This window comes from Sorghum bicolor, chromosome 6 (assembly GCF_000003195.3).
Source record: "Sorghum bicolor cultivar BTx623 chromosome 6, Sorghum_bicolor_NCBIv3, whole genome shotgun sequence".
Lineage (NCBI taxonomy): Eukaryota > Viridiplantae > Streptophyta > Magnoliopsida > Poales > Poaceae > Sorghum > Sorghum bicolor.
The window spans coordinates 50,963,779-50,989,223 of NC_012875.2; the positions used below are offsets into that span (position 1 = coordinate 50,963,779).

General features: G+C 41.0%; 2 protein-coding genes across 3 annotated transcripts; one reads left to right on the plus strand and one right to left on the minus strand.

Moving 5' to 3' along the window:
• On the minus strand, positions 11,126-15,631 carry LOC8054278 (protein root UVB sensitive 2, chloroplastic). Its single transcript, XM_002448144.2, has 10 exons — positions 15,383-15,631; positions 15,120-15,260; positions 14,199-14,287; positions 14,027-14,111; positions 13,806-13,865; positions 13,628-13,721; positions 13,258-13,355; positions 12,831-13,010; positions 11,879-12,001; positions 11,126-11,797 (listed from the first exon to the last, which is right to left on the minus strand). Exons 1-10 carry the CDS (start codon positions 15,392-15,394, stop codon positions 11,360-11,362), a joined length of 1,320 nt encoding a protein of 439 aa, XP_002448189.1. The 5' UTR covers positions 15,395-15,631; the 3' UTR covers positions 11,126-11,359.
• LOC8054279 (inositol phosphorylceramide glucuronosyltransferase 1) lies at positions 17,844-24,588 on the plus strand. Of its 2 annotated transcripts, none has more exons than XM_021463754.1 (10): positions 17,844-18,378; positions 18,807-18,927; positions 19,031-19,216; positions 20,196-20,344; positions 20,923-21,030; positions 21,139-21,276; positions 21,380-21,478; positions 23,211-23,487; positions 23,556-23,679; positions 24,221-24,507. In XM_021463754.1, the coding sequence occupies exons 1-10, from the start codon at positions 18,145-18,147 to the stop codon at positions 24,354-24,356; spliced, it is 1,572 nt and encodes a 523-aa protein (XP_021319429.1). In that variant the 5' UTR covers positions 17,844-18,144; the 3' UTR covers positions 24,357-24,507. The 2 variants fall into 2 exon arrangements, with proteins under 2 accessions (XP_021319429.1, XP_002446789.1); XM_002446744.2 differs by having other exon boundaries at positions 17,846-18,378; positions 21,380-21,517; positions 24,221-24,588.

Consider the following 25,445-nt stretch of genomic DNA (forward strand, 5'->3'; position numbering starts at 1 on the left):
ACGGCACCGCTTTCGGAAACGGAGCCGCACCCAGAGGCCGGCGCGCGGCAGCGTCCTGGCTTAACGCCCACCGGCGTCTCTCGGGTCTCGGCTAGCCGCCAGGTCCTCCTCATGGCCGCGCCCGTGAATCCACGGCACGATCTCTGTTACTAATTGTATAATTTTATCCTGTAATTTATAAGATAAATCTTTTGAGTTTATTTAGTCTATAATTAAACAATATTTTCAAAATATAAAATAAAAATACTACCGTATCGCTTTTGTAAAAAAAAAATCAACTAAAGAAGGGTCATAGTTAAAAGTTGAGAGACGACGCGAGGAAATTAACGGCCCTAGAGTCGTCGCACGCGCTGCGGGCCTGTGGGCTGCAGCGCGGCGGCGTGCGGAGCAGAGTTCAGGGCACCTGGGCGAGGTGTCACCGGCGTGCAGCGTGTGTTTACGTCACGCAAGCGACTTGTACATCATCAGTCTGAGCAGGCAGCCCGAGGCGGGCGGGGGCGGGGGCGGGCGCGGGACGTCGCAGTCGCAGCCGTATCGAATCCGGGCTCCTCGCGCGTCTACGGCCGCTTTGCCCGGGCGTGGGCGTGGCCGTCGGCGACCGACCGAGAGCCGAGACCGAGAGCGCGGCAGCGGCAGCGGCAGCGGCACTGACCGCGAACGGTTCAAAACCTTCTTCAACGCTACGCCATGGCTGCTGCCCTCCGACGATCCGAGATCCTCCAGCTACCTCTTTATTCAGCCCACTCTGCTTTTTCATTTTAATTAATTAATACTACAGTGTAAGTTTGAATTGGCTAAGGGCTCGAGCTTAGATCATGCATTTTTCATTTAGCCCTCTCTGTGTTTTCGTCTGGAGCGAGCGCAAAGCGGCTTTGTAGGTCGCCGGAAACTTTCACGTCGAATCTTTGCTAAACATTATCTTAGTCCGGAAATAAGTAATTATATGAAAAAAAAAAAACCCCGTGATGGCCTGTGATGTCAGGTCATCACAGGCAAAGCGACTGTGATCAAACTCAAAACCCCGTGATGGCCTGTGATGTCAGGTCGGTATTTTTGGCCACGACCCCTATCCATGCTTATGCTTGCGGTGGCCTTGTTTAGCTAAAAACTCAAAACTTTACAAGATTCTATATCACATCGAATCTTACGACACATGCATGGAACATTAAATATAGATAAAAAGATAACTAAATACACAGTTTACCTATAAATCACGAGACGAATCTTTTAAGCCTAGTTTCTCCATGATTGGATAATGTTTATAAAATTAAAATAAAATTACTACAGTGTCAGAATCCAAAAAGGTTTTGCATCTAAACAAGGCCTTAACCTGCACATCAGTACTAGTACAACTGTAGTACGTGCTTGTATTCTAGTGCCGCGGCTGCCTAACGAGTACTCTAAGCCTTGTTTAGTTCACCCTAAAAACTAAAAAGTTTTTAATATTTTCCGTCACATCAAATCTTATGGCACATACATGAAACATTAAATATAGACGAAAACAAAAACTAATTATACAGTTTAGCTGTAAATCACGAGATGAATCTTTTGATTGTCACAAACAAACGAAAATGCTACAGTACCGAAAACTTTTCACTTTTCGCAAGTAAACAAGGCCAGCAAGTGTTCAATGGTTGGAGCCTGGCCTGTCCCTTGGCCTTGTTTAGTTCTAAAAAATTTTGCAAAATTTTTCAGATTCCCAGTCACATCGAATCTTTAGACACATACATGAAGTACTAAATATAGACAAAAATAAAAACTAATTGCACAGTTTGGTCGGAATTGACGAGACAAATCTTTTGAGCCTAGTTAGTCCATGATTGGACAATATTTGTCAAATATAAACGAAAAAACTACAGTGTCCATTTTGCAAAATATTTTGGAAGTAAACAAGGCCACGGTGGCATGGAGTGTTACGTACTCCCTCGGTACTAAAAAAAAGTAAAAGACTTAGATTAAATATTAAAAATATAAATTATAAATAACTTTTAAACTATTGAGTTCAAAAATATGAAAACCATATAAAAAGAATTATTTTAAAAAAACTTATATATATATTATTTTTTTTAATAAATATTATTATAAAAATAAAGAGTCGAAGTTATGCTTTGAAAATTATGTCACTATTCAAAATGATTTTATTTTTTTTTAAAGTATGGAGGAAGTATGTATGTAGACCTTGCCGTGGCCCAACGGTACTTCTACGGCAACAAATAAATCAATTTAAGTAAAAATAATAATTAGATTTATATAAAAAATAACAACGACTATAATAGCAAATAAGTAATTATATGAAAAAATCATGTAATGGATATTAAAGTTATTTTCTATAAATTTAATTAAAATAATTTAACTAAGGATAATTATCAGAGTTTATTTATTTAGGGGTGTTTGGTTTACAAAATAAACTTTAGTCGCTATCACATTGAATGTTTGAACACATACATAAAGTATTATAGACTAGGAGTATTTATGAAACTAAAAATATAGCTAGAGACTAATTTACGAGACTTAAACACTAATTGCTACAGTCCACAAATATGTTAATGATAGATTAATTATGTTTAATAAATTCATCTCGTGCAGTACTGACGTAATCTTTAATTTATTTATTTTTTGTTAGTATCTAAATAACTCATGAGCCATTCTATATGACATCCAATATGACACCTATTAAACTTTAGTTCGTATAACCAAACGCCCTTAGTTTGGGACTGAGGGAATATAACTATACTCATATGTTTTATGTGCATGTCGTCCATCGGAAAAAAGAGAAGAACCGACAATGGAAAACAACTATGGAAAACGTCGTTCAATGAGAACAACCTAAAACTTCACTGCTCGTCCAGCCAATACCTACGCCTTCTTTAGTTCGTGTTTTTTTAATTTAATTACGGTAGTATTTTTGTTTGTATTTGATAATTATTATCTAATTATAAACTAACTAGACTTAAAAAAATTCATAAATTACAGATAAATTATATAATTAGTTATTTTTTATCTATATTTAATGCTCTATGTATATGTTCAAATATTTGATATGATATAAAATCTTGAAAAAAAATTAAAACTAAACAAGACCTTACTAGTAGTAGTAAACAAGAAACAAAAATCCTTGTAGACTTGTCGTTGCACAACATGTGCGGATTTAGATTGACCAGAACCAAATAAAGTAACAGCCGGGGTCAAACGGTCAACGATTATTCACGGGCGGGGCCCACCCGGCTGGAAGCGCCGCTATAGTTGGCCTAGCAGTCCGGGCTGATTTGGAGCCGATCGGTGCGGTGCTTCCTAGCTACTGTACGTACGTACTGTATTATTTTGGTCTCGTCGGGCTGATTTAGGCCTTGTTTAGGTCGTAAAAATTTTTAAAATTTCCCGTCACATTGAATCTTTAGTCGCATGCATAGAGCATTAAATATAGACGAAAATAAAAACTAATTGTACAGTTTATCTATAATTTGTGAAATGAATCTTTTAAGCCTAGTTACTCTATAATTGGATAATGTTTATCAAATAAAAACAAAAATACCACAGTAGCCAAAAAGCTAAATTTTTGCGAACTAAACAAGGCCTTAGAGTATGACCATCATGTCGCGCGGGGTCTTGGCGTTTTCCGCGCGTCCACATCAGAGCTGACGACGTTGCTTCATCAACATGTTGTTATCACAGCACACTGTGTATAGACCTTAGAACAGTCTCCGGCGGCAAACAGTGGCCTTGTTTAGTTCCGAAAAGATTTCGGATTTCGGTACTGTAGCATTTTCGTTTGTTTGTAACAAATATTATCTAATTATGGACTAACTAGGATCAGATTTGTCTCGCGATTTCCGGCTAAACTATGTAATTAGTTTTTTACTTTCGTCTATATTTTATGCTTCATGCATGTGCCACAAGATTCGATGTGATGGAGAATCTTGAAAACTTTTTGCTTTTTGGGTGAACTAAACAAGGCCAGATAGGCGGCCTAGTTTTCGTCCCTCCCATAAAGATTTTGTTTTGCACTCGTAAATTTCGTCCCTCCCACGTTGCTTCATCGCTCAACATGGGGAAACTGTTTAGATGCATCATGCATGCCTGTTACATGATGTTTCTCTAGACCATATATAGGTGCATCCAAACATGTCCTGCGTGCTGAAATAAAAGACGGATGTTTACATCTTTTTTACTTGAAAAATATCAACATGTGCTATTAGCATAATTAGTTTTCTTCTCGGATACCTACGTCGCATCTAAACAAGAGCCTCCTCTAGCCATGTTGTGGCCATAGAACCTATAGTAATATCGTTGTTTTTAGGACTGAGGAAATATCATATTCCACACGGACACTAGCTCTCCATAAAGGTACAACGCACACATGTATACGTGCTCGTGCGACGACAACGAGAACAAGCTCACAAAAGCTGCAAGTGCATGAACGAGGAATAAATCGGTCACGCAGGGACGCGGGCGGGCACGCGTAGCTTTCAGGACGTCGGCATCGCCGTACGTCGTCGATCACCTCCCCGGCCGGCCCCTCTTGTATATCTCACCCCGAGTTCACAAATGAACTCGTTGTCAACCAGCATTACTTCAACCGGATATGAGATCAATTTGATATAAACTATTAATCACGTACCTCTCCACTAGGTACGCCGTTAAACCCGATTTTTTTTTTCCAAAGCTAATTGAAGACCACAGCCATGCATGTCGATCGAGCCATGTTTGTCCCGATCAAACGTATCGACAGCATTACTATACGGTGCGTGCTCGCGTGTCGCCATCCATCCACACGCGCTCTAAGCGGCCGGCTAGCTAGCCGCTAGCGCAAAGTTTCAACGCATGCCGATTGACACACACACTCGCCGTGGGGACTTATTTATCTATCTTTCGTTTTAAATTAAAGTTAAAAGATTGTCATATTTTACTTTACACGCTGTTCTCGACTTCTCGTACGTAGGCATCTCCGTGTCAAAGTCCGTGATTAGACTTATGATCCATGCTTATATACAAGTTAGAGTAGCACGCATCTAACAAAAATTGATGCTAAAACATATTAAAACAAATGACTCAATTTTTACATAAATCTTTGAGTTGTACTCCCTCCATTCCAAATTATAAGGCATTTTAAGAATCTTGGAAAGTTAAAATATTTCAAGTTTAACTAAAGTTATTGAGAAAATTAAAAAGATTTATGACATCAAATAGGTATTAATAAAGAATCTAATGATATTTATTTGACATCATAAATATTATTATATTATCACATATGTTTGGTCAAACTTGAGATGGTTTGACTCTTTAAGATTCTTGAAATGACTTATAATTTGATATGGAGGGATTAATAATTTAGATGACCATGTGATATATAGTATTTTCATGCTAAAAAAAATATATTGCATTTTATTTTATGTACGTTGCAACGCCACGAGTATTTTCACTTATCTCTTTTTGGGATCGTGCAAAGTATGGTTTTTTTTTGAGATTACACAGTACAACGCAGATGCTCAACACGCATGCACACTCACTCCTATGAATACACGTACGCAAACCCTACCCCTATGACCATCTTCGAAGGACTGAATCGACAAATCTTGAAGTTCACAAAGTCACCATAGGTATCTAGTATATATACTTCTCTAGTCTTTACTACGTAGAGTACCACTTAATCCACTACCTATGTTGGGGCTTAAAAAGTTGAGGAGTGACTATATTTAATTTATCTATGTATATATACTATAAAGATCTCTGAATGCGAAGCACAGCGAAAAACGTGGGTTCACACGAGAGGAGAGCAGTAACTTCGTCGTGTCCTTTTCATTTATTTGGCGCAAAGTATAGTATGTACGCCGAGCTAGTACCGTACGTGTGCAGCCTTCTCGATTAATTACTATATAGTCAAGGTTGGTTATAGTGCAAGAAGATATAGTGTTTTCTTTAATTGGCTCCGTGTCATCTCGTTTGTGTTCGTCAATTCAAAGCAGGATCATTGGTTAGACCATCCACGCGTGCAAACCAACGACATATCCGCCACTAACTTTTTTTTTAAAAAAAAAAGTATAGATCCAGGACTTACATTCTTTTCTTGAGCCATTATGATTTTGGCACGTTTCTTTGTCTTGTCACTATTCTTCATCTACAATGGAGGAATAACAATGTTTAAAGTTAGATTCTCATACCGCAATGTATCCCCATATCCCACATATATACAGACAACTACCCACTATACATACTCCATCCATCCCAAATTGTAAGTCATTCCAAAAATCTTGGAGAGTCAAATTTTTCTAAGTTTGACCAAATTTATATGATAAAATAATTATTATTATGATACCAACTAAGTATCATTAGATTCTTCCTTAATTATATTTTCATAGTATACTCACTTTACGTTACAAATCTTAGTATTTCTCTCTATAATTTTGGTCAAACGTGAAAATGCTTTGACTCTCCAAGATTTTTAGAATGACTTACAATTTGGAATGGAAGGAGTAAGTAATAGTCCCTTAAGGCATTTGTAGTGTAGTGCTACATCGAACCATGAAAATGACCGGAGTGATTAAGGCCTTGTTTAGTTCTGAAATTTTTTGCAAAGTGCTACTGTAGCGTTTTCGTTTGTATTTGGTAATTGTTGTCCAACCATGGACTAACTATAGACTCAAAAGATTCGTCTCGTAAATTACAGAAAAACTGTGTAATTAGTTATTTTTTATTTATATTTAATACTTCATGTATACGCCACAAGATTTGATGTGGCGGAAAATGTTGACCTTTTTACAAAATTCTTTGGCAACTAAACACGGCCTAAAAAAATCTCTCTCCCCCTTGCCAGTGGAATGAAGGGCTTGCATTCATCCTTTCCTCCCCTCTCTCCCCACGTTTGTGATTGGTTATTTTAACACCCTTGGTTTGAATGTGGAGCCCAATTTTTGGTCTAACACCCCACGGTTCGAATGCTCTAGTGTTCCTGCCCATGATTCGATTTGAAACGACACTAGAGCTGCTCTCATGTTCATTTGCCACATCTGCCAATACACCCATGTCAACATGGCACACTAGTCGACCCCGCCACCATAGCATGGCACCACCAGCACGTGCGGGTGCCACATGTTTGACCTGAACACTGCATGCCCGTGTCTGTGATGTAGTTTATCAACCACATGCGTTATCGATCCCATAATAGTCACTAGCAAGCTCGCACACACACCACCATCTTCCATCTCTATTCTCTAATCAAACATCCCATCACCATCTCTCTCTCTCCCCTACTTCCTCTTCTGCTCGATGGCATGCATGTGGCTGACCGACTGAGGCATGCGGTGGTAAGAGGGGCCTATGGCCAACAAATCCATAGTTGCTGCTAGTTTATAGATTCTTACTCCATGTGGCTGATCCTCCATTATTCACGTATGGAGCTACAGGAAGAAGCGACAACAATGATGACCAACCCAAGCTCTAATAATCTACTCCCTCCCTTCCATATTATAATTCACTCTTACTTTTTTGGTATATATATTTTGCTATGTGTCTAGACATATTTTATATCTAGATACATAGCAAAATTGTTGTACCAAAAAAGTCAAAACGACCTATAATTTAAAATAGAGGAAGTACATCACATAAAGATGTGATGGTAGCAGTTTGCCCTACAACTGTCCTCCCTCCATTTGTAGACATGTGGATCGGGAGGGAGCAAGGGAGGGGAGGAGGGTGGTGGAGCCGGCCGCCAGATGTGTGCTGGTGCATAGCAATGGAGAAGCGAGGGAGGGTTTCGGCAGTGGCCAACTCCTCCAACGAACGCTTGTCTTCGAGCGGCAGAAGCTGGCGATGGCCTCGCACATCGCTAACATAGGATAGCTCCATGGGAGTGCAAACCTCCACAGGCAGTTAGCAGCAATAATAGCTCCTCCTTCCTAGCTCCAAAGCGACGCGAAAGATAGAGATGTCCAGAAAAAGACGATGAGACAAGTCAATAAGAGAGGTAGCACGAAAAAGAAAGGGATGAGATCGAGATGTGTCTAACAATGGCTGGGCTTCATATGGAAGTGTCATGACGTACGTGTGGACATACTTTGCCTATACGAAAGTATATAACATGTCATGGACCTAATTCTCCACGTATTGTGATGTCATTAATTATTCCGAAAAGTGAGCAGTGGCAGAACTCATAAACGTGCCAATTGCGTACGACAATAGCATTGATCAAATTAACCCACGGAGAGTACGTAATTACAATGCTAAGGCCTTGTTTAGTTGCAAAATATTTTGCAAAATGTGAATAGTACCAATTTTGTTTGTATTTGACAAATATTATCTAATCATGGACTAACTATGCTCAAAATTAAGATTCGTCTCGTCAATTCCGACCAAACTGTGTAATTAGTTTTTATTTTCATCTATATTTAATACTTCATGCATAGGTCTAAAGATTCGATGTGACAGACAATCTGAAAAATTTTACAAAATTTTTTGGGAACTAAACAAGGCCTAACATATAAACAACCAATTAGTGGGTGTGCCACTGAGAACCTCAGGTAACCTACACTAGTTAGCAGTAGCGTCGGGCGTGGGTACGTGTACGTGCCCAGTCGGCTTGGGAACGCAGCGCGTTAACGGCCGGCCGTACGGTACGTGTGTGCACGGCACGCGCGACACCAGAGCTTTGCGAGTTGCGACGTCGCCTCATCGCCATGCGCTCGTCATCACCTGCGACCACGGTCCACGGGCAGCGCAGCGCAGAGTTGTGCGGCTGGGTGGGCAGCCTCGCTCGTCGAGTCGTCGTCGTCGTCGACCGGCTCGTCGCCGGCCGGTCCAGAATCCGGATGTGAAAAGGGAGCCGGGGCGCCGGATCCTCCGTGACTTTCCGGCATTTTGGAAACGGGTCGATGATTTCGGTGGCGTCCGTGCGTGCCGTGCTTGGTCTGCCGAGGTAAATAAAGCTACTACGAGCTAAGCAAGAAATTAAACAAGACAAAAGGGGATATAAAAAGGGATACGACTACGAGCTAAGTAAACAAACACGGTAGTGACGGAGTATATATATATTTCCCCACGCGGGATATTATATTGCCGGACGACGGCCTTTTTTTTATTATTATTACAAACAAATGGATATTGCAGCCTGCACCTTGGCAGTTCGGTACGGTTCATGTGTCCACGTCCGGCAACCGGCAACAAATAGGATAAAACCTGCAGAATCTGCGCCCTGATTTCCCCTGTATATTTTTCTCCTTGAACACCCACCATGCGTGCATCGGTGCATGGACCTCGCGGTGGCGTTTTGCTCTAACTTTTCGTTTTTTTTTTGTGGGCATAACCTTTTCTTTTTATTATTATTACATACAACAACTGCATCTTCACACACGCTCTACTTTCCCTCCGACGCACATGTGTACAACTCATGTAGTCTTGGGTATTTCCTTTTATTCCAGAAAAGCGGGCTTTTTTTAGTAGAGTATACTTCCTCATTTCAAGTTATAAATATTTTATGTTTTTCATCAGGTACATAGTTTACTGCACATTTAGAAATATGCTAGATATACAATAAAATTAATATATTAAAAAATCAATGTCTTATTAATTTGGAATAGAGTAAGTATAATATAATTCAAAATAGCTCGAGGATATCTGGTGGATAAGAAAACAGAATTTTTTCCGTCCGATACTGGGTCGTGAGGTGTCGGCATACCTTAACAGCCACGATAATTTCGCAGGCCTTAATTTGGTTCATCTTTTTTTTCTCTGACTGTCCTGTCCGGCAGTATACGTACCAGCCAGCTGCTATCGACGGATCGTCGTCGTTGAATCCTTCCCCCCCACCCCCCCATGTACGTGAACCACTCCAGTGTCTGCCCAAAGCAAGGTCGACCTGTTTAGCTATCCACGATGCTTATGTTTTATATCCTGGCTCATGTATTTACATGAGTGAAGTACCATCATATGTAGTGGATATGGTATCTGGCGATTTACCTTTGCACACTGCTTAACACATATGATGCTTTTTCAAAAAAAAAAAAAAAAAATCGCCCTGCAGGCCTGCACCTTGTGTCACCTGCATTTTTCATAGCATGAGGTGTCGATAAAAAGGCTAAAACCGTGTCATGCGCTCCGCGGATGGTTGTTCTTGTTCATGTCGCTTTGATCAGGTGTCCAGTACCAGTGGATCCAATATTGTATGATACTTCACCTCGTTCAATCGTCACCCATTGACTACTAAACGAGAAAATGGCTATGATAGGACTCCAAACAATAGGTTTCTCTATAATAGGACTCCCAACATCGCTTTCTCCTAAATAGGACTCCAAACGTTGTTCATAAGCTCTAATAACATTTCGAGCTTTTTTTAATCAAATTTGGTAATTTAAAATACATGTATTTTTAGTTAATGACTGTATTGCTCTTCAGATATCTACGTTTCAGTTTAAAAAAAAGAGATCGACATTTTTCCTTTACTGTAAACGGCGGCGGGCGATCTGCCTGGACATCAGGTTGCAGGCAGCACGGAGCACCAGGAGCGGGAGGTACCTGGCCGACATCCAATATTTACTACTGACAGGAAGCCATGACCATGGCCAGCCAGCACTGCAGCCACGACCATGCGCGGCATGGCAGCAAGGCAACAAGGCATCGGTTAATGAAAAGTCAGGAAGCTTACAATGTTTTTTTTTTCCCGTAACGTAGACAGCCATTACAGTCTAATGACTAAAGGATAAAAAAGTCACTTTAGGAACAAATACAAGTATTTAGACAAGAAAAAAGATTAAAAAGGCACAAAATATCATTACAGCTTATTACCAACGTTTAGAGTCTTATTTTAGAAAAACCAACGTTAGGAATCCTATTTTGGAGAAGCCACACGATTAGAGTCCTATAATAACCATTTTCTCTTACTAAACCCAGCATCGACCCACCACACTGAAAAAAGAAAAAAAAATCTATTCTTCCTCCTTCGACTTTCACAAAAGTCTGTTTTTCTCCCTCAGCTAACCATCTTTCTTAACTTTTCAAACCATGCATGTGCATTTTATCTCTCTGAAGCAGATTCAAAGTCGGTTTTACTACAACGAACGGTGGTTTTGCTATAATGACAGTGAATCAGTGATTTTATTTTATTTTTTTAATTATTTTAAAATTATAGTAAACCATGGAAAAATCATAAAATAGATAGACTAGCTGGCGAAACATTCATGGAATCTCCATGATCACAAACTACCCCAACGTGCACACGAAAAAAAAAGTTCTAAGAACCAAAACTGTGTGACACTTGGTCAGTTCATCTTCTGTGTAACTAGAAGAGTTAGACTACACTGCCCTGCACTGCATGAGTTCATGCATGGTTCCGCATCTTCCTCCAAAAACATAAAAACTTATAGTCTTGCAACTACTGAAACTTTGCAAATGCAACTCGACTACCGTTCCCATCCAAAAACTGATCTGTGTACCACCCTCTACTCCTAACTTCTGATACAAAACTGGGGAAGACCATCTTTGTCTTCTCATAGGCTTCCTTCAGAACCGTGTCACGCGAAACGATGCCTGACCTCTCCATCTCTGAAGCAAATGCGGCGACCAGCCACCCCCTCAACGCGTCCTCTCCGCTCGCACTTTGCTCAAGAACCATGTATGTCTTGTTGCTTTTTTGGGTAAGCAAGAACTTCTCATCTGGGAAAGTTGCCCTCAGCTGTTCAACAAGCGACGGACTCAAGACCCTGCGGAGTGGCTGTCCAATTTTCACACTTCCAGCTTCTTCTATAACTCGGTTAGGAAACAGAAGGTCTTCTCTGTACCTTAGCTCAGCTGGGCTAGAAACCTTTCCACTCTGTTGTGCAGACAAGTATTACTACCGTATCTGGACTGAATAAAAATGTTGTCGTTAATTGATAGATCAAAGATTCCAAACCTTAATAAAATCAGCCACAATCATTGCTGTTCTTTGTGGGTTGAGTGTATTTACAGGAGTTGCTCTCATCTCTTGAACAACTCCGTATATATGCACTGCAGAAAGTAACGGGCCTGCAATTAACTGACGAAAATGGCAAGCTCGTTAGAAGCTTGTGTCAATGTAAGGTTCTTAATTGTAATAGCAAACAAACCTGCATCAACATAAGGTTCTTCAGCATTATAGCAGGTTCAGATGATATGCAAGAATTGAATGCAAAGTGGGACAAAAAGATTAAAATAATCCTAAAAATTGCATTATCTGTAATTGTTCTATGCAGTAACTTTCCAACAAGTAAATTAGTCAGTTACTAGGTAAACACCAAAATATTGTGTTGTATCTGGTTTAGCTGAATATTTACATCGAGTAGCAGGAACACATCGATAAAGGTCTGTTATATATAGTGGATGGCATATTTACAATATGAATAAGAACCAGCAATTACTAAATGAATGATTTCTTCTTGCCCTAAAAAGACTATGATGTCCTCATGCGCAGAAAAATCCAACAAAAACTATTTACTGAGATCTCCATCATCCCAGCTTGCATTCATGCTAACAGCAGGTATATGGAATATAGTTCGTCGTGCCACAAAATTCATTTAATGCTCTGACTGAGCTGCATAGCATGTCTATAACATAAATGATGCACTACTTTAGAGGACCTAATAACTTGTTTTGAGTATAGTTGATTTTGGAACATGGAACCATAAAGCACTAGACAATGGTGGAGAACTGGATAACATAAGTAGAAAGTTCATATAGCTCTATGCTTGCATGCTGTGTCATATGGTTGCATTTACAATGCATGTCACATGCACATTTTCTCTACGTATTTTTGCCTGATGATAGAGTGTAATGGAACAGCTGTAATGATAGGATAGATGATGACATGTAGTTCTGCAAATATGTACCTTTCCTTGAGTTGTTGAACAGACAGTAGATGCCAATCCAATTCCAGCTCCTATTCCCATGACATTGAAAAGTGTTGAGATGGCTTCCCCTTTAGCAAACAAATCACTAAGGTTGCCTTCTTTGGCAAAAGAAGAGTAAATTGGAAGCCTTGTCGCTCTTGCTGCAACAACGGCCATTCCCTGCAATGAAAAGTAACGAACCATAACATTGCAGCTCAATTTTCAGGCAGAAAAACCAGGACAAATACATTGCCATGCCATTACAATGCTACCATTCTGTATGGTTATTTGAGACTATGTTAAGGGAAACACTTCTTACTCATTCGTAAATATTAAGACACAACTGTGCATGTAAAATATCAAATAAAAGATTATATATATCAATATTCTGTAATCTAAAGGGTGCAATGCCAGTTAGAAAGGCCACCTTCGCAAAATTTCCCAAGCCAGCTACTTCAAGGAAAAGTTGTGGGCACAGCGGTGAAACAACTTCCAAGGCAGTACCAAGATCATAGAGAACATCAGCTGTCAAAACACAGCAATGGGCATGAATAATAGGGAAAATGGCAGTAGAAAATAAAGTTGTGGACACAATGGTGAAATGACTTCCAAGGCAGTGGCAAGACCATAAAGAACATCAGCTGTCAGAGCACAAAAATAAGCATGAATAGCATAATCTAGACTCTAGAGAAACAGCAATAGAAAAGGAAAAAAAATATGCAAAAGTATCAACATGACAAGCAAAAGAACAGAAATATCAGAAAAGGGGTGATAATATTCATATCATCATTCCTCACCAAGTATCCTCCAACTCTTTGGTTCAGAATCCATTCTTGCCCCCATGCTGCTACAAATGAGCTTTCCTGCGTGCTGCATTCCATCTTTGAGAATCTGAAATAGATAGAGAAAATCAGCCAATATGTTTCAAAGCACTACCTACTTGAACTTTTAGCATCTCTGTCATCATATGCTTACCCAACTTACAGCAGTTGCTTGAGCTGGGGTAGGTCGCAAACCTGCAGCAAATAGCAACGACTGAGCCATAGCCCACTTGGGCAGTCAGTCGACGAGCATAAATTTTTCCATAAACGAAATGAACAGAAGTCAAAGATCTCAACATGCTTTGCAGTCTGTTCTGAAGACCAACTGGAATTTATGGAATCAACGCACACAAGATATGAAAAAGATTTACTGACCTGTGTTGACAGCACATGTAGCATAGCACTAGAGAAATGCTGTAGTGCTCGGAATCTGGTATAAGTTAAGTAACCCTCATTCACACTGCATGATTAATAGCAGAGACTTAACACAATAGGATGTATCCCAGCAGAATTATCTAGAATAGCAACGAGCCTAGGAACTTCATACCTGTATGGATAACCTGATGGAAAAAACTTGTTCAAGAAAGAATCAACAACTTTATCATGGATAGGTCTAGCATCCTGAATAACTTTTACCTGCAGGAAAATAAGAGTTACGGACTAAAAGAAAATTAAATAAACCCTTAAGATATTGATGAAATAAGATTTTTCTAATTTCGCTACAGAATCATGCTTGTACACTTAGGTTATATGATCTTCAATTGTCCAAGCAAACATTTAGAGGTTGTATTTCAGGTAACAACTTGTACATTTCTGAGGTACAGCGAGAGAAATCAAGGCCTGTAGATATGTGTGCCATTGTGGCAAATCATTCCTACCATCGAAATAAATAGGCAAGCAGCTCAGATACTATGAGCAGTACGTAGCTATCTCCATGATCTATAGTGCAATGTTCAAACTGCAGATGGCATAACCATTCCAAAGTTATATAACTTATAGGAGGGGTGAGCAAGGATACAGGTTAGTCAACATCTTGAATCCCAGCAACAATTCAAGCAGGCAAACCATTTTACTACCCAACAAAAAATGTTTGAATTGTTGAGATGGTCTATCACAACACTGATTGCAATCTGTAAAACTTTAAAGGAAACACACTGACAAATCAAAAAACCTTTTAGCAGAAAACAACTGTGGCAATCAGGAGAATGCTAGTGCCTAGGTGAATCGCACTGTCCCATTTCCCTCTCTACCCTTCTTTCTTTTTTTATATGAAAGTGCTAGTAGGGGACACCTACTCTGATACTTGCTGGAAGAAGGTAACGCATTCTCAGCTAATACTACTGTGTTAAGTTATCCCATGGGCAGATTTCTGTTCCCCCACAGGAAGGATAAACTCGGAGATATACTAGAACGACATGTGGTGCGGGATTCTGGAAATTAAGAGCTCCAAGTAAAACGGAAGGCTTACAGAGATGCTGCCGCCGCCACTACCAGCGGCGTCGAAGCTGCAGAGCCGTGAGACGGACTCCGAAATCTCCACCCAGCACATCGGCTGCGGGGGCGGCGGCTCCGTGGCGGCCGCCCTGTCGCCACCTCCACTTATCCTCGCCTGTGAGATATTTCCCGCAGAGACGGGGAAGAAAAAAGGACGGTTCCATTCAGCACGACAGAACTATGCACGGCGAACAAGGCGTTGGAGCAACTGGTAGGAATCGAGGCGCCTCTGCTTACGAGTATGTTCATCTAGGTTAGCTCGGAGCGCGGCACGGGAGCTCGAGCCTCGACCGTCGCCGCCACTTCAGCGCCCCCTTCAAGGCTGATGCCTGGTGGGTGGCTGCTCTACCTCTCTCTCTCTCCGCCCGGTCACGGTGAGGGCGAGACGCCGCCGAGCTCGGCGGAAGGGATATGGGACGGCGCGGGGTGGGTGGGTTGCGTCATCCAGTCGTGGCAATCCAGCGAGGAAGAGAGGGGAATGATGGGGGGTCCTACGTGTCATTGTTTGTTGAGATGATTTTGCAAACTTGATTTGAGGGCTTCTACAGTTCTACTAGTAGCTAAAATAGATGTAAGCAAATTGAGGTTTTAAAATAGGATGAGACCCTCAAACTAAAAGCAGGGGCTCTAATTTGAGATCTCATGCTGAAGCTGCACTTAGCGGGAGAGTGGTCTTTATCTCTAGACTCTGGCACATGAAGCAATCATTGTTCACTAGGTGATACCAATTTTGATGGAGGAAGATAGTTAATATCAGTATTCAAAACTAACAATACTGTATTTAGTTTAAAAATCTCTAAAACAAAGGCGGTCATATCCATCTTTAATTTGCACTACGCACTATTTGGTAGTTTTTTTTCAAGCGGCTTTACCTAAAAAGCCTGAGAAGTTGGAGAAGCAACAGCTCGAGGTTAGACCTCTCCTTTAGTAGGCTACTTTTTGTTTGCTTTATGAAAAAGGAATAGGTTGATTTGTCACATAAATATACGAAAAAAGTTGTTTCACTAAATCAAAGAGATAGACTCACAATGTATCCCTTCATCTACAATAAGGTGATTCTTCAACCGAACATTATTCGTGAAAGTCTAATTTTCATCCGTGAACTTTAAAACTAGGCAAAGTACATTCCTCAGCTTTTAAAACCATGCACATTACATTCCTGATCTGGTTTTGAAAGCGGTTTTATCCTTTTATTTTTATTTATTTTGGCTGAATTTTTCAAAAGAAACATAGTAAATTATATAATAGTTATAAAATAGAAATTCAATTTTGTTGGACTTTAGATGGGTAGATCTACACATTTAATATATAATATGGTATACTTTAGTATAAAATTTTTGCTACAGCTTTAAGTCTATGTTTTTTTGTAATTAATTAGAGTAATTGTAGTTATAGTTTCTAAAGTCCAATTGTGATGAAATTTATATGATGGGCTAATTATTTTATGCTTGAGTTGTAGTAAAAATTTTATACTCATTGGGTCATGCATTACTTAGTTATAGATTTATTTAGTTTTATCTTATTAAATTTGAATAAACCTATAACTAAGTTATATATGATCTAATGAGTATATTTTTTTACCATAGTTTAGACATATAATAATTAGCCCAACATAAAAAATTCATCATAATGATTGGGCCATACAAACTGTAGCTATGAATTATTCTAATTAATTATAGAAAAAACATATATCTAAAACTATAACAAAAACTTTGTCTAAAGCATACCATATTATATATTCATTGTGTAGATCTACTTAAGTCCAACAAAAATTAGATTTTTTCTATTTTATGATTTTTATGTGATTTACTATGATTTTTCAAAGATTTAGCTGAAATGAAAAAAAAAGACAAAATTGCCTTCAAAACCGCTCATAACCATGTCACGGACGCAATATGCACGGTTTCAAAAGTTGAGAGATGTATTTTTTCTGGTTTTAAAGTTTAAGGATAAAAGGTAGACTTTCGCGAAAGTTGAGGGACCTAAAGTGGACATCTTCCTTTTTCTTACGAGCTTTTTACCTGTATGGCTTTAAAGAAATGTCACTTCCTTCTATAGCCTCTTTTTTTGAACTTACATGCATGGCCACAAAACAAAATTTTCTTCCTTCTATGGCCTTCCGTCCATTTTTAACATTTGATGGTGTTAAGTCAATGGTAGAATGACCATTTTACCCCTGGTAGAAAAAACACAAAATAATTTATTTTCTTTTGCTTTGAAAGCAAAATATTATTATTTTTAAAAATATAATATTTTTATTTTGAAAAATAAATTATTTTGCTTACAAATATTTTATTTTTAAAGAAAAATACTGTTATTTTTTTCCCAAAACTTTACATTTTATTTTTTTCCGCTAGGAGTAAAATGATCATTTTATCTTTGACTTAACACAGTCAAGTGTTAAAAATAGACAAAAGGTCATAGAAGAAAGAACTTTTCATCTTAAGGTCATACAAGTAAGTTTTAAAAAAAGAGACCCTAGAAGGAAGAAGTAGTTTTTTCTGAGGCCCATTAGATAAAAGGCTCTTTTCTTACACTTGAACTATACATAAAAGGCCCAAAAACCAGCTGCACCGGCCCAACCCATTAGAAACTCCTGGCACGGCGGCGCAGCCTCGGCACTTTCGTTGTTTCTGCCCGTCTAGAAATCCCGCCGGCCTCAGCCGCTTTCCTCCCCCGATCCCATCTGTCGTCCAGTGCTCAGCCTCAGCGAAACGATGAGCCGGAGCCGCCTGCACCTGCTCCAATGACTCGATGAGAAAGAACTCCAAGTTGGACAAACCGTTTGACCGAATACTAATCTCCGCGAAAACAAAAAATCATTCCAACTCTCGAACACCACCTGCGCTGCGCGGCTGCACCCAAAACTTCCCCATCCGGCCATCTCCCCCAAAAGGCTCCTCCGATCTGATTCCGAGCCCCGCCAGGCGCCAGCCTTCTCCCGCTGCGTCCCACGTGCGCCCCACCATCTCGAGCCGCGATCCCATCCGGCGGCCCCGATGCGGTCGCCGGCGCTCCTGGCCGCCGCCCTAGTCGCGGCGGTGCTCCTCGCTGCCGGTGCCGGGGTCGCGGCGGCCGCGACGGAGGAGGCCTACGTCACGCTGCTGTACGGCGACGAGTTCGTGCTCGGCGTGCGCGTCCTGGGCAAGTCCCTCCGCGACACCGGCACGCGGCGCGACATGGTCGTGCTCGTCTCCGACGGCGTCTCCGAGTACTCGAGGAAGCTCCTCCAGGTCTGCGGAAGCTCCGATCACTATAATTTCGTCTGGGTACTTTTATCTCTTATAGGTGAATTGGGCAGCTCCCTGGAGTGTCTCCGCCGGAGTGCCTAGCTGCGCGGGGTTACTGTTGATGCTCATTTTAGAGCTGCTCACTGATCTCGCTGTCTAATTGGTTAGAATTTTGGGAAAACTTCTACTGAATTTTGTGTCGTAAGTGCTGTGGAGCTGGACGAGGATCTCTCCTTCGTTCCTACTGGTTTCATGATGTGATCCCCGTACATCAACACATACTTTTTATCTAAAAAAACATCGACACATACTAAAATTAGTTTCAGGATTTTAGTAGCATTTATGTTTCCTTGAGTTCGGACATTCAAGTCATGTAGATCTTGCGCCAGTCTGATCTGGTGGCCAAGCTGACCTTGCATATATTTCATCAGGCAGATGGTTGGATTGTGAATCGTATAACATTACTGGCTAATCCGAACCAAGTTAGACCAAAGAGATTTTGGGGTGTCTACACCAAGCTAAAGATATTTAACATGACAAACTACAAAAAAGGTAAGTTTTTCAGTGATTTTTCTAGTTTGCCGTTTTATCTTTCTGCATTATGGCTTTGATTTCATCTTTGTTCATTTTTTCTAATAGAATGCTGCTCTCCCAGTTGTTTACCTTGATGCAGATACTATAGTTGTGAAAAGTATCGAGGATCTTTTCAAGTGTGGCAAGTTTTGTGGAAACCTGAAGCATTCTGAAAGAATGAATTCTGGTGTGATGGTTGTTGAACCCTCTGAAACTCTTTTCAATGATATGATCAACAAAGTGGGTCAATTGCCTTCTTACACTGGTGGTCAGTGCTCTTCTTTTCCTGTTCTCTAGGTTCCATTTTTTTGTTAACATAATTCCTTTATGAGAAGGCCATAGTACTAGTTGTTACTATTCCCTTTTATGTAGCCTCTTCTGGAAAACATATCGATTAAGATTAACGATAAGCAGTTTTTTAAGTGCTTCGAAATATAATAGTACATGTCTAAGAACTTATGATATGGTGTTAATTGTTACAAGACATATTTTGTGGAGTATAGGAAATAGCTAATTGACTAATTACATAGCGTTGATAAAATAAGCCATCACTGCTTATAGAACTGGCCTAACGGCACAGCGGTAAATGAAAGTATGCAAGCGCTCTGCGGCCTGCCACACCAGCCTCCATGGCGATCTTTCTGCAAGTTCTCCAGTGGCAGCACTTCTTCAGACTTTAGCCCTCTGTTGTGCCATACTGCCATAGTGCCATTGATGATCGGAGAAACATCATTTCCAGTTATCCAGTCCATGGCTGCACATGTACATTTTCATGCTTTAACAGAGCCTACATCCGTTGTCTTTATGCTGCTACGATAGCCACCTATCTTCATTTGTTCTCTATCCAAACAGTTGCTCCAGGCCTGCTTGATACCAGATCGTTGCTCTGTTCTATTCCTTACCATTGACGCTGAAACCCTGGGAGCCTGGAATTTTCTCTTGATCAATATCTGTCTTTCCTTGGAATTTTTTGACAGAGGGTTAGGGTAAGATGGGATCTTCAAAAACAATATTTCACTTATCCATTTGACATTTGCCTAGACAGGTCTGTATTATCTAGAAGACTGTAGAAACTTATGTGGTGGATCATTTTGCTAGGGTTGAATGTATTACTTAGAACAGACTGGCTGTAGTTACAGGTTTACCACTTATGTATGGCTTGTTTTCTTTTATTGATTTCAGCATGTTGGCAATTCAGCATTTTCAGTTTAATAGTTCTTATTTGGATGTTGAACTAATTCATGCAGGGGACCAAGGTTTTCTAAATTCATATTATTCTGATTTTGCCAACTCCCGTGTCTATGAGCCAGACTCGCCTTTAACTCCTGAACCGGAGACACAACGCCTTTCTACCTTGTATAATGCTGATGTTGGTCTTTACATGCTAGCAAACAAGGTAAGGCTCCTTATGTATAATTGCATATTGATCAGGGCCCAGTGTATTGGCCAACTATCCTGATTAAATGGTACATAAAAGCATTGCAATTTGTTAACCCACTACATGATTGTTCCATTCACGTGATTTACCATCAGCACTCATGATTGTCAGAGCATCCCAACTATCAAGGTTAACTAAAGTTTTGTCAGCCTTGTATGTCATCAATCTTATGCAAGCTAATCATCAGAAGAAAATCATTATTAATTGTATTGACTTTGTTCTGCCAGCCTTATCTAAGGAATATTACATTTAATCTACCTTCTTGCTCTGTCTAAAGAGGACCACCCACAAATATTTCAATTGGTTGTCTGGACTGTATTAGCATGATTGTTTTAGCATTTCAAATTTATTGAAGGTCTTTAGTTTCACAACCCCAAACACTAGCGTTTATTTGTGTTATTACATTTTGAAATAGTTTGGTCTTCTGTTTAGAGTACAATTTTCAATATTTTGAGTACCCTTTGATTGTTTATTTACATGTGCTATAGCTTGGTGCTTGGGCCTGGTTATGGATCTGACTTTCTGTTTTGTCATAGTGGATGGTTGATGAGAAGGAATTAAGAATCATCCATTACACGCTGGGTCCCCTAAAACCCTGGGACTGGTTCACAGCGTGGCTTGTAAAACCTGTTGAAACATGGCAGGTAATATTTCATTTTATCAACTGTTTCCTCACTTTCATAAGCAATTTTCTAAGTAAAAAATAAATGTCAAGCATGTTAGCAATAAACTTATGCTCTCCATCGTTGCAGGATATTAGGCAAAAACTTGAAGAATCTCTTCCAGGAACTGGTGGGGGAAGGAACCCTCATGACCAGCTGGTTGTCAAAATATTGTTCATTCTCCCATTTTGCTTGCTGTTATTTGGTTATTACCAATCATGTTTTCAGGTTATATAATCTGTTCCTTGTAGCAATTATTTTTATTGAACATTTTTACACATGATTTTGAAGATTTCCTGCCTTCTCATTCGTTTATATGATTTTCTGACAGACAAACAAGGAGTTGATAAGTATAAGATCACTATGTGCATTTGCTAGAAGAGCTCGCCACAAATACAAGTCTGAAGAGTCACTTCCATCTTATTCAGTGGTGGGTTCATCGTCTGTATTTGGTATTTCAAACCAAAGGGTTAGCTCTCGACCTCTTCAGTGACAAATCTCCATTCCCACTTGAAATTTGCATGTTACTCAACGTTGTCAATGTGCCACCTTTAGGAACAATTATGAAACCTAAAATACACTTTGTTTCATATTTTAAGTGCCTACTTCAGTCCTTGATTCCACTAGCAGATCTAGCCCAAAGTTTAGGTAGGGCAAAGAGTAGATGTCATAGAAAAGGGATATGATACAGTTGTTCAGTGATACACAACTTTACAAATATAAGGAATTAAGGATATCGCAGATATGGCCACAATACATGTACACTTCAAATTTGGAAAAAAGGGGTTGCAAAGAGTTTAAAAAGGTCGATAACATTGAAAGCTGTGCCATATGTATTCCTTGGTATGCTTCCTAATTTGAGCTCCAAACGACAATCAGTTTTCTCAAGTTTTATTACATGTATCAATAGAAGGTACTTAGTATTCCCAACTTTTTCACCAAAGGCAACGATTGCAGGGAAGGTACTATGGATCTGTTTGGTTGCCTGCAGTGTGGTTTACTCGTGTTTAGTTGCCTGCAGAGGCTCATGCAGACTTGCACAGTGCTCAAAGCAGGTTTCGTGCAGCATTAGCTAGTATGGCAGATTTTGTGCACAGGCCGTTGCATATGTTTGTGCAGGCTTGGGTTGTGCTGCATGCAAGCAACCAATTACACCCTATTTGTACTATCTCCAATTCAAACTTGAAAACTTTTCAACTGAAATCAGTATAATGGAGTAAAGACTCGGCAATTTTTCTAATTCTTTCTACTTAAGAAATATATTGGCATTTTCCCTAACTGTTCAAGGGCAATGCACCAAACTGAAGGGATTCATTGTCACAACTAGAGACAAGGCACAAAGCAAGTAGAAGCTTTTACATGTGAGCGTAGCAGAACAAGATGCTATCCTCTTGCCTACATGCACACCTTGCGCTGGGGCATGGCTGAGACTCAATTAATAGAATGGAAGGATAGCTATGAGCCAGATTTGGCCATTTGGGGGTGCTGCCGCTGAGGCGCTACTCTAGGGATATCTTTCAAGGCGAGAGCTACAGAGAGAGAAGTGGTGCTGTGCTCAGGCAGTACAACTAGACATTTTGGCCCAGGCCCCCAACACCCTTCGATTTGCTTGTTTTCTCTCATCACCATCATAGTTTTTTTTAAAACAATGGCAGGACTCTGCCTTTCAATTAAGATGAATGAAGTTTATGTACAAGAAAGGGTAGCCAAACGTGGTGCCTACCACGAAAGGCTAACCCACCCATGCGACGCGGCAGAGTACAACACAGATGACCCACCCTATGATGCCAGACAGATTGGCAGGACTACAGTGGTGCCTACCACCATCATAGTGGTGTGGTCTGGTGCTACTTCTCTGCCTCCAGTTGTCTAGCCTGGAAGCAGGACTAGAATGGGGAGTGGGGACAGGGCCTTTGGAAAGAAGGGAGAGGAGTGTTACTGGCCGCCAGGCAGCTGGGACTGCTTCCTGACCCTGTTGTAGGGGCTCTACCTCTGCTTGATTATAATATTTTTGACTAAACTTGGCTAGGAGGATGTCTTGCTCTATTGGAAATTTAAATTCTGGTTCTTTACTTCTTTTGCATCTTTGTATGATTTCCTTACCGAAACATATTGATTATATTATGTTATATCGATTTGATGGTTCCTTGGCTTTCATGCAGTTATCAAATGGACATTTGAAGCTACCTTCTTATTTTGGGGTAATCGCGGTGCTAGTCTGCTTCATGTCTGCTGGTTTCTCTCTCGCATTTGCTTTCATTATCATTCCACGGCAGGTTATGCCATGGACAGGTTTGCTACTGATGCTTGAGTGGACCTTTGTGGCATTCTTCTTATTGTTTGGGAGTTATCTCCGTTTTGTCTACCGGTGGGGAAGTATTAGTGCAAACCATGTGGGCTTTAGCAATTCCGATGCATCAGAGAATCATATGGGTCCAGGTATGTTGAACCTTGTAGCCTCTCAAAGGGTTTCCTCATCCTAGTATTAAACAGTTGGTCTTTTGCAGGCCATCAGCGAAATATGTCTGACTGCGACATGGATGCAACATTTTACTGGATAGGGATGGCAACTATAGCTACTATTACTGTATTGTTACCAACTATCTTGGGCATAACTGCACTGTTCACAAAGTAAGGCACCTGACTAGACCCCTTTATATAAACTCCTGGCATATGATTATATGAAGAATGTAGGGAAGACTCAGCTGTAGTAGTTTATTGAATATGTAGATAGATCACGTGTTCAGAATTTCCTATATTATGATGCAAGAGAAGGGGTCTGGAACTTAATATTGGGGATTGAGGCGATCTGAGGGTGTTGGTATGTAGGGTTTGGCCTATGGATGACGGTTAAGGTTGTACTTGTGAACTTATCACATCATATATTTTGTTAGGGGTCATATGTAATATGCTTAGGACAGACATTACACAACCTAGTTTCACAAGGTGAGTTTGCTTCTTCCATCCTTATATGATGGCTTTGTAGTGTAGAGTGCCAAATTCCAGATATAACTTAGATTCTAGCTTATGAATACAACTTGAGTCTAGTAACTAATGCACATAAATTCGTTGAAAGGGTTCTGTTATGCCTGCCAGTAAATGATGAGACTTACATTGTTTGATTTTTGCATGCCGGTAAGTGATGAGTCCAATATGTTCTTTCCTTTGGCAGGCTAGGATTAATGGTCGCTGGTGGTATTGTGCTGGCATCTTTTATGACATACGCAGCGGAGCATCTTGCAATCTCAGCCTTCAACAAGGGTCAGAAAGACAGAAATGCGTCAAGAACTCGAAGCTTTTGTTTTTAACGTTCAAGTAAAATCCATGTTGTATTGTAGGTAGGTTTGTACAAATGATGATTCATTTTTAACACGTGGCTTCCTGCCCATGGCCCCTTTTTGTAGCGCTGTTGTCACGCTAACTTGTGGTAAATATATTTCCGACGTTGTTTCTGTAGCACAGTTGGCATGGAGCTTACTGACCTGCACAATACATCCTGTTTATATTTCGACAAAAAAAAACTTCATATTGTTTGTAGAAGCATTCACCGCAATTTGTTTGTTATGCTTGTGTGTATATATTGTTCATTACTCTAGTGTATTACTCTAGTGTGTTACTGTGATGGCAATTTTCTGCAAGAACATTGTTGGAGTATAGGAGTGAGTATTGGCCCATGTGGCTAGGCCCATGAGGCCCATGTATGCTATACTATATTGCTACCCTCCTAGGGTTGGCCTAATCAAGGAAAATTAACAGTTTAGCATGGTATCAGAAGACTAGGTCTTTCCTTCCTCCTCCCTCACCAGCCGCCGCCGCCAGCCCCTGCCTGGCCGGCGTGCGCCGTCGCCGGACCGCCATGGCCGGCCTCCTCCTCCCCCACCTCCCCCTCCTATTTTCACCAGTTTCCCCCTCTCTCTACCTCCCAAACCTGGGCGCAGCTCGCTGCCGCCGCCGCCGCCCTGGCCCCTCGCCCGCTGGCGGCTGGTGCGCGCGGGACGGCGCTGCCCGCGTCTGGCCTTCTCCCGCAGGACGCGCTCGGACCACGCCAGTAGGGGCCGCCCGCAGGAGTCGCCCGCCCTTGCCCTGCGACCGCAGGGAGCGAGCTGCTGGTCGGCCTGCGCCCGCAGGGGCCGCTCGCCCCTGCCCTGCGGCCGCAGGGAGCCACTTGCCGGGGACGCACGCAGGGGGTCCGCCCGGACTTCACGTTGGGCTGCAGACCGCTGTTGCCCAAGCCGCCATGGCTGTGGGCAGGACCACCGACCCTGCAGCGGCAGAGGACGACACGGTCGCAGCAGAGGACGCAACAGGCGCCCTGTCTGGCGTCGATGCCCTGGCTGCAGCCATGGGGCCCGCAGCCATGGCTGCTGGGGCTGCTGCCGCCATGTCTGCTGGGCTAG

Excerpts from the sequence above, each read along its gene's own strand:
- LOC8054278 (XM_002448144.2), bottom strand. Across the intron at positions 13,356-13,627 it reads AAAGAGTTGGAGGATACTTG|CTGATGTTCTCTATGATCTT; the intron begins GTGAGGAATGAT and ends GTGTTTTGACAG. Across the intron at positions 12,002-12,830 it reads GTTCAACAACTCAAGGAAAG|TTAATTGCAGGCCCGTTACT; the intron begins GTACATATTTGC and ends CATTTTCGTCAG.
- LOC8054279 (XM_002446744.2), top strand. The coding sequence starts at position 18,145 with ATGCGGTCGCCGGCGCTCCTGGCCGCCGCCCTAGTCGCGGCGGTGCTC. Across the intron at positions 18,379-18,806 it reads ACTCGAGGAAGCTCCTCCAG|GCAGATGGTTGGATTGTGAA; the intron begins GTCTGCGGAAGC and ends ATATTTCATCAG. Across the intron at positions 19,217-20,195 it reads ATTGCCTTCTTACACTGGTG|GGGACCAAGGTTTTCTAAAT; the intron begins GTCAGTGCTCTT and ends TAATTCATGCAG.